The sequence below is a fragment of the Heliangelus exortis genome, chromosome 3, assembly GCF_036169615.1.
Source record: "Heliangelus exortis chromosome 3, bHelExo1.hap1, whole genome shotgun sequence".
In the NCBI taxonomy this organism is placed as follows: Eukaryota; Metazoa; Chordata; class Aves; order Apodiformes; family Trochilidae; genus Heliangelus; species Heliangelus exortis.
In genome coordinates, this window is record NC_092424.1 from 61,703,768 (window position 1) to 61,723,239 (window position 19,472).

Here is a 19,472-nt window from a genome sequence, read left to right on the forward strand (position 1 = left end):
AGGTTTTTACAAAGACCAGTATTTATTTTTCTTTTCCTAACTACTGCTAGGGACCAGGAGGCACATTGACACTGGAGATCTGCCCATCTTCTCATCTTGTTCACTCGTGCTTTTTTGGGACTATTGGAGAGTGAGAGACTCTACCTGGCCTTTCAGTCTAAGCGTACTTGGACATTATATCTAACTCGTCTTCAGAATTGCTCCATCTGCTATTGTATAGATGCAAGATATGGTGCCATTAAGTAAGCAGAAAATTGTATTACAGCACTCATACCCTCACTGAGAGAGATAACAAAGCATGTGGTAAGCAGAGAAACTGTTGACTAAGGATGCCTTCTCAGAACAGATTTTAGAAACAGCTTTCCAGTTCAAGTGTTTAAAATCCAATAAATATCACTGATAGTCACTTTTAATGATATTGGCAGGAATGCCAATATCTACTTTGATCTTGTATGAAGTAGAAGAGATGCATTTCAGTTGCTAAGAAAGGCAGGGAACCTTCAGTTGTATGATAAGTTATAGTATTTGTAGGACCTGCAAATGCTTACTGCAAGTGATGTAGTGTTAAAAATATTCATGTGTTTCCTCTATAGGAAATTATTTTTGAACGTGTAAGTAGAGGATAAGCAGGTGTTTCTTTTCCACCTTCCACTGCTTTTCCAGATAACTGCAGAATTGAAAAGGGCATGAAATCTGAGCCTTATTCAGCATCCCTCTCCTTTGCCTGAGACTTCTGTCATCACTCTGGTTTCTGCCATGAAGTACAGATCAGTTTCCAGGACCATATTCTTAATGAGAGCATGATCTTTCTGTAAATAATCTTACAACTTGTTTCTAGGCTTGGCTTTATTCCAAATTTTCCATTATTCTTGTCTGTTAAGACTTTACTTTCTTGTAGATTCCCATTTCTGGATCTTTTCTTCCTGCAGTGCTGCTTTATACCATAGTAAGCTTCTGTTGCCTTGCTTCTTCTTAATGATCTTCAGAATGCAATCAAGTGCAGTGACAACTTAATAGCTTACACTCCTTGGGAGCTATGAACCTGCAGGAAATTAACCAAATAAATAGGCTTCTTCACCTTTGTCATCAGTAGTCACTTTCTCTTTACCCTGAGTCTTCTCTCTGGCACATTATGCTGAACCATGGTTCTGCTGCTCTCGTACTGCTGTTCTTTTGTCTTTGGCTTAGATGCTTGCCCCTTTCTGTCTTTGCTCTTGGTATCAATGGAAGGATATCCAAGACTTCAGAAGAAAGGAAAGTGTCATGTGTAAGCTAGGGGCTTTTCTACACAACACTGTTTTCACAAAGCACATGATTGAGTCCTGTTGGCACAGAATGGGGTATGAGAGAATGGAAAAATGCTATGGGACTTCATGCAAGAGCAAAGGTGGAGTGGACAAAGAGTCAGAAGTCCATCCTTATACTGAAATGGAAAGCAGAACTTCTGTTCCCAGTCATTATATGTGTCATCAAAACTAGGCAGGAGTTTTAATTTATGTTTTTCAAACAGGCTACTGAGTACCTTTCAGTAGGAGATGGCTGCTCTTAAGTATTGAACTTTCAGCTCAGCATGGGAGAAATTGGAGGATAGCTGAGGAGGTGCAAGTCAGAGAAAAGCAAGTTTGAAGTGTAGCTGAATTGTCATGCACTTGGCAAGCATGCCATGACTTGGGGGATCAGTGGAAGGGTGCTGGTGAAGACTCTTAAAAATTCTCTGAAATACTTGAAATCTGAAATTTTGAATCTGTGAAGCTATGAAAATGTTAAGATGAAACAATCATGAAAACCCAAGGAAGTCCGAAGTGCCTTTGAGTTTTTCTGTGGGAAATACCTTTTCTTCTATGATAATCAGAGGTTTCATGCATCTTAATTGTCATTGTCAGATAGTCATAATGTCATCCTTTTGTTTGCTTGTGACTTATTTCCTCCAGTTTTAGGGGCTTTCAACTTTTTTTTATTTCAGTACAGACATTATAAACAATGGAAGCTTCTGCTTAAAAAAAAATCTCAGCAAAAATAGGAGTGGAGAGGTCCTTTTGTCTGGATTGTGATCTTCACTTCATTGAGCTTGGAATTAACAGGAGAGTTAATCTCCAAAGACAATGAAGCATTTTTTTTTACAGCATAATAACAGGGCTCAAAATAAAAACCTTCCCATTCTTATAGTCTATTTATGTGTAACTGCTATGGGAAATTTGTTCTCCTTTTATAAAGAATAGTGTAAAATAATAAAGGATTGTTAAAAGACTTAATAGAAAATGTTGGAAGCATAAACATAATTTTTTTGCTAGGTAGTCTCTAGAGCAGGACCAAAGCCAAAGTTCTCTTTGTGTTGATTCTACATCGTTTTCATAAATGTGAGACTTGATGACAAACATGTAAAGAAGATAAATGCTAACAGAAGTGTTTGTGCAGAGACAAATCTAGAGTTCTCCAGTGAACGTTTGGGTGACTATAGACTTCAGAATGTATTCGTCCATTAATACAGAGAGATGGATGCTGTTTAGTTTCTTGGTTTGGAGCTTTTGAAAAAAAAATATATTCATGATAAATGGAAGTTGTTGATGGCAGTGTAAGCTTGCAAGCATCCAGGATTTGAAAAGTGTTCCAGTAAAGAGTGCATTTTCTATCAGTTTCTCTTACTTGCATCGCTGTTTCTTTTAGTGTTATGTCTGCATATATCCCCACAGAAATAGAAGTTATCAGTCATCCCTTCCAGACCCTTCACCATCCTCGTTGCTCTCCTTTCATGCTGTCCAACAGCTTGATGTCTTTTCTACACTACAGTGTCCAAAACTGCACACAGGACTCAAGGTGAGGCTGTACCAGTGCAGAGAAGAGTGGGACAATCACATCCCTTGATCTCCTGGCAACGCTGTGCTGGATGCACCCCAGGACACAGTTGCCCCTCCTGGCTGCCAGGGCACACTGCTGGCCCATATTCAGTTTGCCATCAACCAGGACCTCCAGGTCTCTCTCCACCATGGTGTTCTCCAGCCACTCATTCCCCAGTCTATATCTGCCACCAGGTTGTCCCATCCTGGGTGCAGAATTTGGCACATGTTAAACTTCATGTGATTGGTGACTGCCCATCTCTCTGATCTGTTGAGGTCTCTCTGCAGGGCCTGCTTGCCCTTGAGGGATTTGACCAATCCTCCCAGTTTTGTGTCACCCCCAAACTTGCTTAAAATTCCTTTGAATCCTAAGTCCAACTCACTAATGAAGATGCTAAAAAGGACTGGGACCTGCAGGACCCCACTAGTGAGCAGTTGCCAGCCTGATGTTGGCAGCCCATTCACTGTCACTCTTCATGCTCAACTTGTGAGCCAGTTCTCACCCACTGTAAAACAGTTGTCCAGCTGTATGCTTGACATTTTACTCAGGAGGCTACTCTGAGAGACAGTATCAAAAGCTCCCCTGAAGTCCAGAAATATTACATCCCCAGGTTTCAGCTTGACCAACTAGGTGGGTTTTTTTTTTTTCGGTTGTGTCACATAATAGGTCTTTCACTTGTCTGTTTTTCTGTCTTCTGATTCCTAAGTCCCAGTCTTACCCTATTGGTTGCCCAATCCTGCTCATAAGCAGCTGGGGTAGGCCTTAGTTGGGCACAGGTGGGCTTGGCACAAGCTCACACCTCCCACCTTGTAAGTAGCAACACCTGATTGCCTCATTTCACTACATTACCCTCTCCCACGCACTCCATCCTCCCTACCATCCTTCCAACTCTTCATCAGTGTCCAGTCAGCATTCTGAATTTCTAGTCAGTTCCAGGTCCTTTTCCTCTTATTCTGCTCCAAGTATATTTTCCCCATTTCTTAGTAAAAGCTTCTCTCTTCAGCAAAATTTATTCTTCAGATTCTTCCACCCCCTCATACAAATCTGTCAGCTTACTTGGTTTGTTCTGTTCTTCTCCTTGTTTCCGAGCCTTAGCTCTTCACTTTTGCATCTGGAGAGATGGCAGTAGAGGGTCACTCACTGTAATAGGAAATAGCATCTTTATCACTGTGAGCACTAGGAGAAAATGTCTGGTTCTAATGCCTAACCTTGGCTTTATCTACACCTGCATGGAGCAGCAGTTGCAGAACTTTGAAGGTTTTGCCTTCTTGCCTGGAGTTGGGATGTAATCTGCGATGTGGAAAAAATGTGCAGAGTAATAACAGGAGTGATAGAAGATGTAATAGTTTATAAATAAAGAATTTTACTCATTTTAAACGTAAGCTCCAAAAAATAATTACATGGACGTGTATAGGAATGGGTGATTTCTGAAATGTTAATTGGCCACTCATGATATGGGTGAATTAGAAAAGTGTGAGCCATATATCATAAACGGACAAAAAAAAAAAAAAAAAAATAAATTCCAGAGCACAGACATACTGGAATTTCTCAAAAGAATGGTTGCTAGAATAATTTAATATGAGCAAACCAGGATATTGTCATCTTAGAAAGAGCTTAATGATTTTGCTGTTTTTTTCAAAATATTAACAATGTTGATAACTCATCCTGAGACAGATGCTTGGCATGGAAAATCTGCAACATCTAAAATGTGAGATTGTAGGGAACTGGAAATAGGTCTCACAATGCATGGCTTGCAGCATTTCCATTAAGTAGGGCAACCATATGCAACAGCAGCAGTACATTTTTGGATTCTTTCATAATCAAAACTTTCTTATCCACTATTTGTCTTGATCACTTCTTTCGGGACCTTGAACTTCACTGCTCTCACATTCAGAGCAGCCAGTGCTACCATTGGCCACCCAACCCCCGATCAATGCTTTCCTTCCAAAAATTGTCATCAGTCCATTGCAGAAATCATGTGACTTCTAGTTGTCTGAAAATGCTTCATCTATTTCCTTTTATTCATCAGATGATATAGCAGAATGTGTAGAGGAATGGCCTGAGCATGCGTACTTGAGGCACTCAGGTGCTAATTACAAGGTGCGAGGCGTGAGCTTGTGTCAAGCCCACCTGTGTTAAGCCTCCGCCCCCGCCCAATTAGGGTTTTCCTCAGCTGTGCGTGAGCAGGATTGGGGGCCAATAAAAGGTGAGATTCCGAGCACGTGCTCAGCTCACTCTTGAGCAGCCGAAGGAGAATGTTAGCTGAGTCTGGAGCAGAAGCACCAAATGAGGCTGGTTGAGTCTGAAGGCAGCGAGATTGGAGCACTGACTGCGCACCTTGGTGAGAACACCTCTTTGACGTCGGAGCGCCGTACCCCGAGAAAGGTTTGCCTGCTAGATGGTCTGTGTAAGATACCCTAAACGATGCACCCATACTTCTCTGTTCTCTGATTCTTACCCATAGCTCATCACCTGTTACAAGGCAATGCTGTTCACATTGAACTGTTCTTCTGTGTAGAGCACAACCCTTCTTTCTCACCTTTGGAGTTTCTGTTGATTCATGGTTGCACTCCGGGTGTGTGAGCTATTCCTTCATCTCTGTGATCCTAGAGAAATCACAGCTCTTCAGGTATTCCTAGGTGCTGCTTCCCATGCTGCATGGATGCAAGTCACTGTAGAGGGATACTTGGTTGTGCTGCTTTGAAAGAGAAAGTTTGAGCCTCCTGTGTGATTCTGTCTCCTAAGAACTTCCTAACTGCACTTTGTTTTAATTTCTTTTCATAGCTTGAGCCTCATTTCCAAATAGCTTATGATGGAGAGGGTAGGGAGAGAGGAGGTGGTAGTGTGCCTGCTTGATGTAGCAGGTAGCACAGTACGAAGTGGTGTTCTTCGAAGAGTTACTGGAATTTACTTGCTCCGGGCACCAGATGGCAGCAGGGGAGGATTTAATAAATCTCGACTAACCCAGTTCCTTCCTGGGTCTGTTGGAGGACTCAAGTACCAAGTCTGTCAGCTACATTTCTACTAAAAGTATCTTTAAGCAAAGGTTTTCCATGATCTGAAATCTCAGATTGTTGCCCCATGAAAATTCAGTTTTTATTTGGTGAGAAGTACAACAGGATAATGAGGAGGCTTTTTTAAAAATAGGTGAGGAACAAATCTCTGTCCGATTTTACACAGGAAAAAGCAAAGTCCTCTGTCTCCAAGCACCGATGAGTGAGTGATTTTCTTAAGTGCCACATCCCAGAAAATGCAGAACTCACAGTTACTTCTGTCAAACTTTTGTGAAATTTGTTACTTTTGGTATCCTGCCCAGAGATGCTGTTCACCTGATTGAGCAAAGATGTCAGTCACACCCTGAGAGCACTGTGATTTCATAGTGAGCAGGACAAACAGAGGTTGATTCAGCTTAGTTCTTTGAAAGTGAGACAAGAATCATAATGGAGAAAGAACTTAATTCTGTTAAAAAATCTGTTACAGTAATTCTCTGAAAATGTTATGCCATAAACAGGAAAAAAATCATGTGCATTTGAGAAGTAGTTTACACTTAAACCTCATAAAATTACATTTTAATTTTCTATCATCCACCAGCAATTCACATGAGCCATTTACTTCAAGACAGTTTATTAAAATAAGCAGCCTAGTGGTCAATAACAATATAGCTCCAAAACACATGTAAGAAATACTGAATTATTTCAAAAGAATGAAACTCCATAAATATCTTTCTTTGAAGAGGTTCTGTGAGTAAAGATGCCTTGAGGGGATTTTTTTTTTTTCAGTCTTTTATGCTGATGTACTGCTTTGTGAATTCCTGTTGATTTATCTTAAAATTTACAAGGATATTTAAAAGGACAGAGAGATTTATGTGCTGATGGGAAAGTAATAATGAGAGAGTGGTAGGTGAAGTCATAAAGAGTGGGTCTGGAATATCTTTAAAACAGAAAATAATTTGGCCATCACAAAATAAGGTTAAGTTTGATCAATGTTTTTGAATCTGTATAAACATAATGCTGCTACTCTGGTTTGATGGGGGCATGGGAGATCCTTCCTTGTGGCAGAATGGTACTTTGTTTTCCTTTCTTTTTTGATGGATATTAGCAGCCTTAGATTTGCAAGTTCTTTTGTTGAAGTTATACTGTTGTTGAACTGATACTGTTCAGGGAAAGGAGAGGAAAGGAAAAAGGAAAGGTTTTTAAAAAAACCTAACCAAAACAGAGGCACAGAGTAAGAGCTGAGCTTCCAAACCCATAGAAACTCTCTGTTAGAGAAAGGACATCCATCCCTTCATCCTGATATCGAGTCAGAGTCAGCACCTGACACCTTCTTTTTGCTTGGTTCATTCTTCTCAAGGTTGAGAATTCTACAGAATTGCTTCCAGTAATCAAAAGCTATATTTGTAAAATAAATGAAGCTAAGGAAAGGCCCATGCACTGACAAGCAATTGCTAGCACATCCCTAGGATGTTTTTGGTCTGGGTCAGCTTCCACTGCTTCAGTGTCTGGACATGATTTGGGGTTAGCCTGGGTCAGAGCACATTCCCCATGGACAGTTTGGATGTGGTCCTGCTTATTTGGAAAGAAGCTGTATGGAAGTCTAGCTGTATTGTCATTTTATCTGAAAGGAAACTGAATTATGGAGTGCCAGATGGCATTAGGTCCTGAGGACAGTCTCTGTTTTATTTACTCGTCTGAAAACTAGGCAAAAGATCTGTGACTTGGTGTGGTGCCAGGTGAGATGGCAAAGGAGATACAGAACAGCAAGTCCAGTCTATTGCTGCCATGTGAATTTCTGCTCCTGAGAATTACTGTCAAGGGGCTGGCACCATCAGTGACAAAACCAATGCCCAGTTGTCTGTGGGAGTAATGGACAGGGTGGTAACTTGATGAGGTGGTGGAGGGCAACTGGTTACCAGAGAAGATGTTTTGTGAGCATGAGCTCACAGTGGAGCAGGCTGGAAAAGATGTGTCTCTGTTGCCACAGACTTTAGGGTACGACTCCCTTGAAATCTAAAGGAGAAGAAAGGCTTTGTATATCTCCTTACCAGAGCAGGTGATATTGCTTCTTACTTCAATAACATCCTCAAAGTATAATACCATATTTACAAATGGAGAAAAGCTTGGGAGTTCTAGTATTGCTTGTTTTATATTCACTCATCTCCTAATCACTTGTTGGCACTGTGCTATTTGTAAGCCTGAGAAGTTTACTAATTTTCTAGGAAATGTCAAGTCTTTTAGGACTCTGTGGTGGTCCTCAGTCACAGAAGACAAGTTTTTATTTTTCCCAGTTTCATTGTTTCTTAACTTACAGACATAGAGTTATTAATATTATTGTTCAAATGAAATAAGTTTCCAGGCAACTTTAAAATGTGAAAATGAATTCTTTGTTTTAGCTGTCTTTTTCATAGCTGTCATGCTGCCTCCCACAGTTGGATCCAGAGACAGTACAAAATCCACACTGTTTCTTTTGTTGTTTTGCTTAAGTGTTTTTTCTTTTTTAATATTATAAGATGCTTTTAAAATTCAAATTACAATTTTATTGTTTTTTTTGTAATTTTTTGCAGGTCTCTGCCCATTTTTTTGTAAGACACTCTTCATTATTTGCTTAGTTTTTTAAAGAGATTGCATCCTCTAGAGAGGATGAGTTCAGCCTCTTTGTACAATCACAAAAGCATGAATGGGAATATGGAAATAGATCAAGATTCTCTAGGTTTAGAGGAAATCCAGATGACTTTGTAAAATTGCTTTCTATCAGCTGAAAGGCTTCATGGGGCAAAGAGAGGCATTTCTTAAATGCTGAACTGAAAGTCTAGATACATGGTTTTTAATGGAATAAATAGACACCAAATGTCAATCTTCCTGAAAATCTCACTGATGAATAATCGTAATACTGAACAATAATTTCTGTCCCTTATACCACAGTGTTTAGTCCACTGCTTAAGTGCATCAGTCCCTTCAAAGAAACACCTGGAAAAACAGAACATTTACAATGTTCAATGTACAACATTGTACAATGTACAAGTTGAATCTGAACTTGTTTCAGATTTAGAGGAAAATCACCTTATCTTTGTTTCTCTTTGGTGCTCACTGCTGGCTTCGGGGCTGTATTTCTCATAGTATTAAATTGAACTCTTCAGCAACCCCATATGAAACAATTTTCTGTATTTACATTCTCTGGTGCTCCTAGCAAGTCTATAGTTAAAAAATCAGCACACCCTGTAGGTTTATTAGAGGTGCCCTAGTAGGCACCTCTAATAACCTAGTAGGGTTATTAGTTATTCTGCACATAGAATTTTCCTGTGCATCTTTCAGGTGCCTGTGTTACTGGTGGCTCTTTGGCAGAGCCTCACAGCCTTAGGCCTGGTTTTAGAAGAGTAAGCAGAGGGTAAGACCATGTAGGTAAACACTGTCCTGTGTTTTGGCTGAACTCAGCTGCCAGAGGAAGGAGAACCTTGTCCTGTCACAGTACAGGTGGTTCTTCTGGAGCATGATGCCAGGGAGTAACCTCAGAGAAGTTTCCAGTGTAAAAACAGGTAAAAAGCTGGCAAGACCTAAAATGGCATCAAAGACAACAGAGGCATATGCAACAAAACTGCCATAGGAGATGCTATATTTACCATTCAGTGAATTACTCATTACTTCTTCTTAATGATGGTTCTGACAACTTGAGTGGTTGGCATAATTCTTACAGTATTAGAAAAGCCACTGAAGCAAGTACAGCTTCTTTATGTGCTGCTATATATGACTGATAAGTAGTTCTTGAAAGAAAGAAATTAGTTTGATGGCAAGTATGCTAATGGCATGCAGTAGGATGCAAAAGATATAGTATGATACTCTAAGCTTTTCCACTGGGCTGCAAATCTCAGTTCTTTTCTTTCCAAGTTGTTGCCTTAGCTGTCTTTCCCCTCATCTTAAGAAAGAGGCAATCCAACTTAAATGTTTTGTTGAAAATGTTTGATAATGTCTCTTGCCTTTGTCTACAGTGCACTTAAAAAAAATTACACAGTATGATGGAGCTATTGGTTGCAGTGGTGTGAATTTTTGAGTGGTCCATCCCAGTGTGTGGGAAATCAAATCTCATCCTCATGAAAAGTAGGGACACTGTCCAAACAAACACAGATGGGATTAGAAAAGTGAAAAACCACCTGGATCTTTATCTGATGAAGGATGTTGAAAAGCAACAAGGTATATCAGCAGCAAAATGAAGATGAGGGGAAGTGTGTTGTGCACTGGTGAATGGTTCTGAGAATCTTCTTTGCATTGATCTTTACTAGTTAGACCAGTCTTCAAGAATCTGAGGCCTGTGACATCAATAGGGAAGTCTGGGGAAAGAAAGACAATTGATGGATGATGACCACGTTGAGGAATATTTAAACAAACTGGATATGTATAAATCCGTGGGACGTGATGGATGGATATTAAGAAGAATTTCATTACTGAAAGAGTTATCAGGCAGTGGAATGAGCTTGACAGGGACATGGTGGAGTCACCATCCCTGGTGATATTAAAAAAATGTGTAGATGTGGCACTTCAGGGCACGTTCTAATGGCCATGGTGGGTTTTTCTGGGTTGGCAGTTGGACTCAGTGATATCAAAGGTCTTTTCCAACTGTGACAATTCTGTGAATCTCCATTCTTGGAGGTATTTAAGAGTGCCCCAGGGCATGGCCCTGAGAAGCTTGCTTTGGTTGCCTCTGTTCTGAGCAGGGACAGAGGCTAGATCTCCAGAGATTCTTTTCAGCCCCAACTTGTCTGTGATTTTTCTTAGCTCTGGTTTTCACAATGAGCATCATCTAATTTCTCAACTTGCAGTAGAACATGCAGGAGTTAGAAAAGGTCACTTCTGGAAGGGGAGAAAGGAAATGATTTCTAGGTTGTTTCTGTTAAACAAGGAAGTTCAAGGTCTATCCAAGCTGTCTCTATTCTCAGGCAAAAAACAGCAAGTGAACAGGAGATCAGAGGCAGGTGCATACTCTCAAGGAGACCATTTTTCCTCCTGCACTGCTATACATGGTCTTTTATCCAACTACTTGTGCTCTGGGCAACACAGCTGTACATTTAGTGTGTGCACAGTACTGAACCCACCGTCAGGCAAATACCTCACATGCAATAAGGTGAATGATGTACAAAGAATGAAGTACAACAACCAAGTATTCTATATAATACAGAGACAGGGAATAGTACTCAACAAATGGTTTCTGTGTGGGCCAGGCTGGACAGTAGTAGAAGTTATATTTGCGCAAGGCAGACTGAGAATTCTTCACTGAGTACCAGTGTGCTAGTTGTGCTCTACCTCTGAATTGCCCTGTACTTACACTGCACTCCAGAGAGCAGAATGGTTTTCAGCCACCTTCTTCAGTCCCTCTCATTTGCACAGATTTATAGCCACATTGCATATTAAATAGAGATGAGTCACTTGACAGGGAGAACACCCAGGTACAGGGTGTGCTGGCTCTGGGGTAAGTCCAGCTGCTCTTCTGAATCACATGGAATCATTACTATCCAGGAACAAGAGTATCAGGCTTTTGATGTTTGTTCACTGCAGCCTGGAAGTTTTATTTTTCACTTACTGCAGTGTTCATAATATCAAGAAATGTAGCCCCCTGGCAATTTAGATCCAGGTTTTGATAATGCTCTGTAGTTAAGAAGTCAGAGCACTGCATTTTTTTTTTTCAAGTAAAGGGCAGTGGATTAACCTTTAAGATGTGCAATTGTGCTTTTCTGAGATGTTTTGACATCATATGTGATTTTCTGCCCCCTTCCCATTGCTATTATTAACAACAGCATATGCTGTGATGTGTAGAATGAGACCTGTGGCTATCAATTCTGTTTTGCTCTGGTCTTAGTTGTATGATTGTGTTAATTGACTTTGGCTATCTCAGCAATTAATTCATGTTAGGATAATAACCAGGCTCTTTGCTTAGGTCACAGTTGAGTTCTTGCACTTAGAAGGTATTTGCCATACATCTGTTTCCATCAGTGTTGTGTGTAATGAGAGGCTTCTACATCCCTGTAAAGCATGACTGATGATGACATCCAATTGGCCTAATTACCAAGAGTGTTTTATGTTACAGGCTTGGCTGAATTATTTAAATTGTTACAGATGCTAGCAGTTTAGATCTTTTATTAAATGATTAATTAGAAGCACCGGTAACTGTGCCCCAGAAAGAGCTTTAAACTGGAGCATTGCCTTGAAGATACACATTTTCCTTGTGGTGTGGTTCTAAGAGTACTGTTGCTGAGTTACCAAACTTTGGTCAGGTTTCATGCATTCAGAAACTATGAGGCCAGAACTCTGTAATATGATCAACCAGTTTGGTCTCCTAAATAACATGGGTCACATCCCCAGCTATTTTATTGAAATAGATGCTTACTTTTCAGAAAAGGGAGATGATTTGTGTTAAAAATTGACAGCTAAGAACAGTCCACCATAGCTCTTCCTTAGCTGTCCCCAGGAATAGTTTAAAATTTGCACATCTCTTCTCATCTGAATTTGCTGAAAGTTAATTACCAGCTAGGAAACATACGTTCTTACTACCCCACTAAGTTCAAGAGTCCAGAGAATTCGCTTTTTGTTTTTGTTTTGGTTGTTTGGTTGTTGTTTTCTTTTAAATCTGGACACTTAAGGCTGATACCATTTAGTCATCTAGATAAGCCTAAGTTAGGAATTTGGGCTTCCCCAAAGGAAAAAGATGGGCACTACTACTTGAAAATGATTTATTCCACTTGTCTGAGGGTGGTTTAGCTCTGGAGACACACATCCCATTCTAGTTATTGCACAGTGAACCTCAGTTTTGACATCTACTTCCTAGGATTAAATAAGCCTTTTGATTACAAAATTACACTTGGACATTATTTCAGCTGATTATTCTTTATTACTCTGTAGTGTTTTTCAGATGTGTGGCTTTTGAAGTGATTTTTCTCTCTTCTCTAGGTGCTTTGCCTGTTGTCTTAGCATAGCTTTCAGTCCTTGTTCTTACATTTATATCTTCATATTTAGTCATATTAAAAGAGATATTATTTGATTGCACTAAGGTTTGAATCAGTGTCCTTTTCCATATTTAACATTCCTCCACACTTTACTCATCTGCAGTCTTTATGCAATATTAATTTGTTTCTTCCAGGCAGCAGCAAAAAAAATGTTAATTAGTATAGGAGTAAGAACTGACTCTCAGGTAGCCCCATTAGGACTGCTGTGGCATTGATTTGCAGGTGGTTTTTGGTTCACTGACATCTATGATGAATGCTGAAGTCTTGGATGTTTATTTGTGAAACACATCCCAGTGATCAAATATTTATATGTGAGTGGAAGTCTGTCAAACCTCATTTCAGGAAAAGGTTCTCACATTTCTAGCAAAAGGAACCTTTAAATAACAGTTTTAAGTCAACCTCTGCATGAAAGATTCTCTAGCCCCTTTCCCTGGCTGGGAATGAGCATTTCCATTAAGAAGCTGAGAAAGTTTCATTTAGGGTAAGAGTGATCATTTAGGATGATGCATGAGGATCAGTTGCAGTTCTTCTGAGTCTTTTGTGATCAGGGAAGCTGCTGGACACTGTGCTTCAGTCAGTGGTGCAATATTCTCCTTTCCCTCATCTCCATCTTTGCATGGTTGAAATGCCAGAAAAAGCACTGAGTGCAGGCTTAGGGGAGCACAGACTGGTATCAGAGTCGGAAAGGTAGATGTGGGGATGTCCATATTGCCAAAATATCTGCCTTCCATTTTAGCTTCTACCCTCCATGTTTGTTTTTTGGTTGGTTGGTTGGTTTTTTTTTCCAGAGCACCTTCTTTACATGAGCTGCTCAGAAAAACTTAGATTAAAAGTTAGATTTCCTTTGTGGCAGGATCACACTGGCATATAACTTCAAAGAGTCTGATCCTCTGTTTTCAATTACCTAAGTTCCCAAAAGCCTTTGAAACTTCCTCAAATGTTCCATTATGGAAAATATTTTTTCAGCCAATTTACAATACAACTTTCCCAAGTAAAAACAGACAAAAGAAGATACCAAGAGTAACAGAAGATCCCTCCTTATAGTCAGAGGACAGAGTGGTGATTGACATGTGAGAGATGAATGTTTTTCCCTCTTAACAGAAAATCTGCTCGCTGCTCAGGCTTCTAGATCAAGTGCAGATTTCAGAATTTTTCATACCTGAATTAATCTTAAATTTTTACATCTACTCAAAGGAATTCTAAAATCTGGTGTGTTGGTTTTTTGTTGGGTTTTTTTCTGTGAGATGTTCTTTTAAAACTGGAGATACTGCCTTCGGGGCACAGTCTTGTAGAGCAAGCTGCGAATCTCCTTTTTCTTTTGTGTACCTACAAACCTAGACCTATGTGTATATTCTTGGTGCTGTTCTACCCTGTTAACCCAGGTGAGAGACTGTGAGAGCATTTCAGGATTAGGGAGCCAAGTGTAAACTGACTGTGGTTTCTGCATCTATAAGGTTACATAGCTTGGTAGCGCTGGGGAAATAGGCATGTCTATCTCTTCCATCTTTTGAAAGGTTCCAGTGGCAGGAGACCTCTTCCTCTTCAGAGAAGTTGCTTTCACTGTTTTATGTTATCCTGGTGGATAAAGGAGTGTGTGATCACAGAACTCGAAGTGTTAGAGTTTGCCCAACTATTTGATTGGGTCAAACAGAGCTTTGAATGGCAGCTTTCATCTTATACTTGTCAGGATTTTTTTTTTTCTTCAATAGAAGCATTAATGTGCTGCTTCATTTTACACACTGAAAAGATTTTTTTCCTAGTTACACCACAGATGATTTTGTGATCTAGCAATGTGGTTTTGGTTCAAAATGCAATGGGTTTCTCTAGGTAAAGTGCAAAAGTTGTGTATCTTTTTTTCTGTTTATTTTTTTTTTTTATTTAATTGGCAAATGAATAATGGCAAAGAATCTGAAATTTATAACTAACTCCTAAATAAATGTAAATGAAAAAACACAAAGATTGGAGGGAAGCTCCTCCTTTCTCTTCTGCAATATGTAGACATTCAAAAGACTACATAAGAACTGTTTGTGTCTCCCCAGTGAAGCAGTGAAGATTGCTTTCATTTTGTATTGTTCTTCAGTAGTGTTTTCAAATATGCCAGTTTTAATATGAAGAGGTCATTGCTAGAGCTAGTAGGGATACACTTGGTGTTTGCTTCATGGACAGGGGTGCAGTGCTTTTTTGTGTTTCACTTACCTGCTGCTTTTTCTTTCCTTCTTTAAATTTGCAAGCAAGTACAACACGGAAATACTGAGTACTCCTCCCGCTCTTGGAGCAGGGTGGAGGAAGTAAAGGGTTGTATGATTCTATGTGCTTGTGCCAATGACAGACAAAGGCAGTGTCTTGAGTTTGTTGCTGGGATATTGCACTGACAGAGCTGCAGAATAAGGGAGACATTTTAAAATCAAGAATTTTTTTTTGTTTTTAGGAGAATATCTATTTTCAATATACCAACATGTTTAGTGTCCACTTAGTTTTTACTACATATTCTAACACATTGAATTAAGAGTCTGGAGTTAAACTAGGGAATCTGTCTTGCATCTCTTTTGACCCAGCTCCATGAGTTAACCAGCTGTATTGATTGAAGGGAAAATGCCGAGTGTCTTAGGGCAAATTTCCATTTCCCTCGTCATGGTCACTCTGTGCCAGACAGAGGCAACCTTGTGCAGCCCAGAAGCTGTTCAATATTCAGTGACTTTTTAAAAGTGTAAAGATGGTGTTGGGTTTACTCTGGTTTTTGAAAACTTTGTAGACCTTTCACAACAGTTGGGGGACAGCGAACTGTAAATGTGTACAGTACAGTTGTGTGCTGATGAGAAGGTTGGGTTTCAGCTGTGGAGATTCAAGAATCTGCATGCTCATTGCCTTAGCCTGCTCTCTGAGGAGATGTAAGGGCTGTTAAATGCAGCCATAAATCCCTTTATGTGTCAGAAATGCCTCTTCTGGTTGTCTACATTGGCTTTAGATCATATATCCCCAGATCATTCTTGAAATAATCTAACCTAAGTGTTTTGAATGCATACATCTTAGTGTGTTTTGCTTAGGGCTTCTTTATTAATTGCTGAGAGAATTACTGTAGTTTAGGATAAAGTAGCAAAAATCTGAGTTCGTTTTACAGCTTTTCTACTTAATGGAGTGTGATGCAGTTATTTTTGAATAGTGTTATTCTCAGAGTGCATTTCAGATCTTTTTACATCTGGGAAGCAATGAGCGTCACAGGTGATGTCAGGACTGCCCATTTGGCTTGCAGTTTAGGGCTGGCATAGAAGGGTTATACCATCTGGTCTTGACAAGTGCTTAACATCTCCAGCAAGACATGGATAGACTCCAGTGAAGGTCCCTGAAGAACTGACTGCTGAACATAGCAACAGGATTATTGTTTGCATGCCATCTAGTGTACATATAACATGAACACCATCTGAGGTCTTATCTGAACTGCAGAAACTTCTCAGCATTGCCAGAATACACCTGGAGCCCCATGTGTGCTGGCTTCAGTGAATGGTAGAATAGTGAGATCAAACCCAGTTTACCTCCTTGTGTTTCAGAGGTAAGCAGAGATTATGCAATGTAATGATACGTGTCACAGTTGCTGGTCTTATTAACCCTAGTACTATTGAAATATTTCTTTAGTACTTGAGCAGTTTAGCATACTTCCCACTGTAGAAAAGGTATTGTATGTGGTTTTTACTTCTTTTCTCCTACAGATGGGTTACTTGGTTATTAAAAGCATAACACTGTGGTAAGCATTATTGATGAGATAACACAAAAAGAGTTTGTTACTTTTACCATTGTCTTTTTAAAAATCCATAATCATTGAGTGTCAAGGACTGATTATGATATAGAAAACTATACAGAAAAAAAAAATATCTGAGTCTAAAAGTCAAGAAAGCAGTGAAGGTGGCTTTTAGTGGCACTACAGTAGGTTTTGTGGTACCCTGTAACATGGGAAAAGGATCAACAAGTAGAGAATTACGTTAAAGGGTGATCAGACTCAAAATATTTTTGAACAAACAAGTTTTATTCATGAAAGTGGTTCAATCATGCACAGACCCTGACTAACATTTGTTTGTATGTCAACCAACATGCAGACAGTTTTTAATAGTGTCCAGTTGCAGGCATAGTATGAAGATACACTTGCAAGAGTCTAGGTTGTTATGGGGTTTTTTTGCCATATGTTTATTTGAACTTTTTATTCCTTGTTCTCTTTTGCTTTAGTACTACTTTTCATTAGCAGCAAAATAAATTGGTTATTGTTAAAAATTGGATTGGAAGAGCAAACTAGTACAATGCTTGAAAGAACTGATAAAAAGAGTAGACACTAAATTGTGACATGTACCTCTGAAAAAACTCCGAAAAATCAGTTATTCATAGCAGGATATACTGTTTGATATGGGGTATTATTTATTCAGTACAAGTAGTGCTTCAGTGCCCTAACATGATGTTATGGGGCACTGTGATTTTGCATATGTCAAATGTCAGATGAGATGTGCAAGCAGGATCTTAACCTCTGGTGATCAGAAAGTGTCTCGTGGTGTTTTTTACAAAAAGAGAAATCATACAAATTCCAGCTGGGCCTAATCCATTTACCCATATCATCCTGCTAATTGAATTGCATATTTTGCTATAAAATTGTGTTGCTAAACACTGTCATTTGTTGGTGGGTAATACAAGCTCCGTTTGTTATAATACAGGTAAAGCAGAATAGAACATTGTGCCCAGTCACTGCATAGCCACAATTATTGCTGTAATTAAAAAGTTGCTGTCATGACTACCAAACAGAACCTTAACAGAAGAGATATGGAGAGAAAGAAGAAAACCATATTTTTTAAATGTCAAACCCTTAAAAATATTTTTTCCCTTCTGTATTTTCTCTTTTTTTGTCATGGGAAACTATTTTTATGTATCCTTTCTGACAAGTTGTAGAGTACAGAAGAAGCTGCATCTCAGTATTCATAACCTTATTATATCTGGAGAAATACTGAGCTTGGCAGGGTGAATAGAAGACATTTAGGAAATCAAGCAGAAATACAGATTAACTATCTCAGTTATTCTATCAGTGGGTGGCATTGGCAAGAATCTGGTGCAAGGAGAAGTTTGCACTGCTAACTGATCTGAAAAGGGGCTTTTCAAAGTGATAATAGTATGCTAGAATGCTGCACATTTGAAAGTTTAATTCTTTATAAATTTGCCAGTTCAAAAAGAAACACAACAGATAAATCTTCCACATGCAAATTCCATGTCTGCAATAGGATAACTGATGGATGACCATCAAGAAGAAGCATTTTGTTGTGGACTGATCCCAAAGGTGTTTGCTTTATTTTATAGGGGAGGAAGAGCGTAATTAACCATTTGTGTGTCTTTCTGAATTTTTTTAGAATTCTGTGATTCAGTTTCCAGCTACCACAGCTAAGATGCTAATGATCTTTGTTTGGTTTTGTTGTTCTTTGTTTATTGTTTCATTGAGAGCTTATAATGTTTCTGCAGGAGAATTTCTGAGAATTTTTCTTAGTTTGTGAATAACTCAATAGTGAATTTTGGAAAAAAAAGCCTTATAGGAAATAATCTTTTGTAGTTGCTCAGATTTGTATCCTAGTCATTTCTATGGTATTGACTTTTCCATTGAAGTGGAACTTTGTATTTGTTTTGGGTGTGATCTACAGAAGAAAGAGAACAATTGGGACCGTCAGGCAAACAGTGGACAGAATTGTTATATATAGTGTTATATATAGCACACCTGCCCACCGTACACCATGCCTTCAGAATTATGAACATATTTTACTATCCCCTGTATGAAACTGGATGGCTGGATTCTCCTCTGGGTGATGCAGGGAAATGCATTTATCTCAGTGTCAAAAAGGTTTCTTCTACTGGAGAACAGTCTCAGTGGGAGATGGTGCTGGTTGTATCCTGCCCTGCCTCAGGACCCACATTTTACCTGGGGAACGTAAAGCTGGGGAACAGCTGTAAGTGGGATGTTATGTGTTAACGTATTATCTTGTTCACTTTTTTTTCTTCTTCTGGTTTTTTTTATGATCTGTATTGAGTGTGTACAGTAGGGTGGTTCCAGTTGACCACATATCTGGCTAGATGCATCTTAAAGTGCCTTGGCCCCATTAGTGTTAAAGACTGAAGTTGGGGTTCACTGCTTGCCTCAGGTTTTCCATCTGTAAATTGCCATTTGGGATACCTTCTTTCTTACCTCTTATGTCATGCATTAAACATTCATTACCAACTAGTTGTAAAATGTGTTGAAGAAAAAGGGTAACACATTGATTAAACCAATACTTGTATAGCATTGCTGTGCCATTTTTGGGCAGCTCTGTTTCCACACTGTATTTGCTGTCTCAAGGATTTCAAGAAAGTAATTTCTTTGTAATTGCTTTTTACTTGCTAAGTTTTAAATGACCGACCGAATATTATACCTTTTTAGTGTAATATTCATTGCATCTGATTTTGCTGTTATTTCAGCAATCACTGAAAAGAAGAGGGAGCAAAGACCTACCAAAATCAGAAAAAAAGTCACAGCAGACACCAACAGAGGTAAGTTGTAATAAGGGGAGCCTGGATTCTTATGTGGAGGCTTCAGGAACATTATGGAAATTATCTACATATGTAGATTTGTATTTTTCTTACTTCTGTTTTGCTCTTGTTT

The 19,472-nt window shown here is 39.2% G+C and overlaps 1 protein-coding gene across 3 annotated transcripts in view; it reads left to right on the top strand.

The window, feature by feature from the left end:
• Positions 1 to 19,472, top strand: part of MTCL3 (MTCL family member 3) — a 31,487-nt gene that overhangs the window by 8,795 nt on the left and 3,220 nt on the right. For all 3 annotated transcript variants that reach the window (XM_071740986.1, XM_071740984.1, XM_071740985.1), the window contains exon 5: positions 19,289 to 19,360. In XM_071740986.1, coding sequence (XP_071597087.1) covers positions 19,289 to 19,360 — 72 coding nt within the window. The remainder of the gene's footprint in view (positions 1 to 19,288; positions 19,361 to 19,472) is intronic.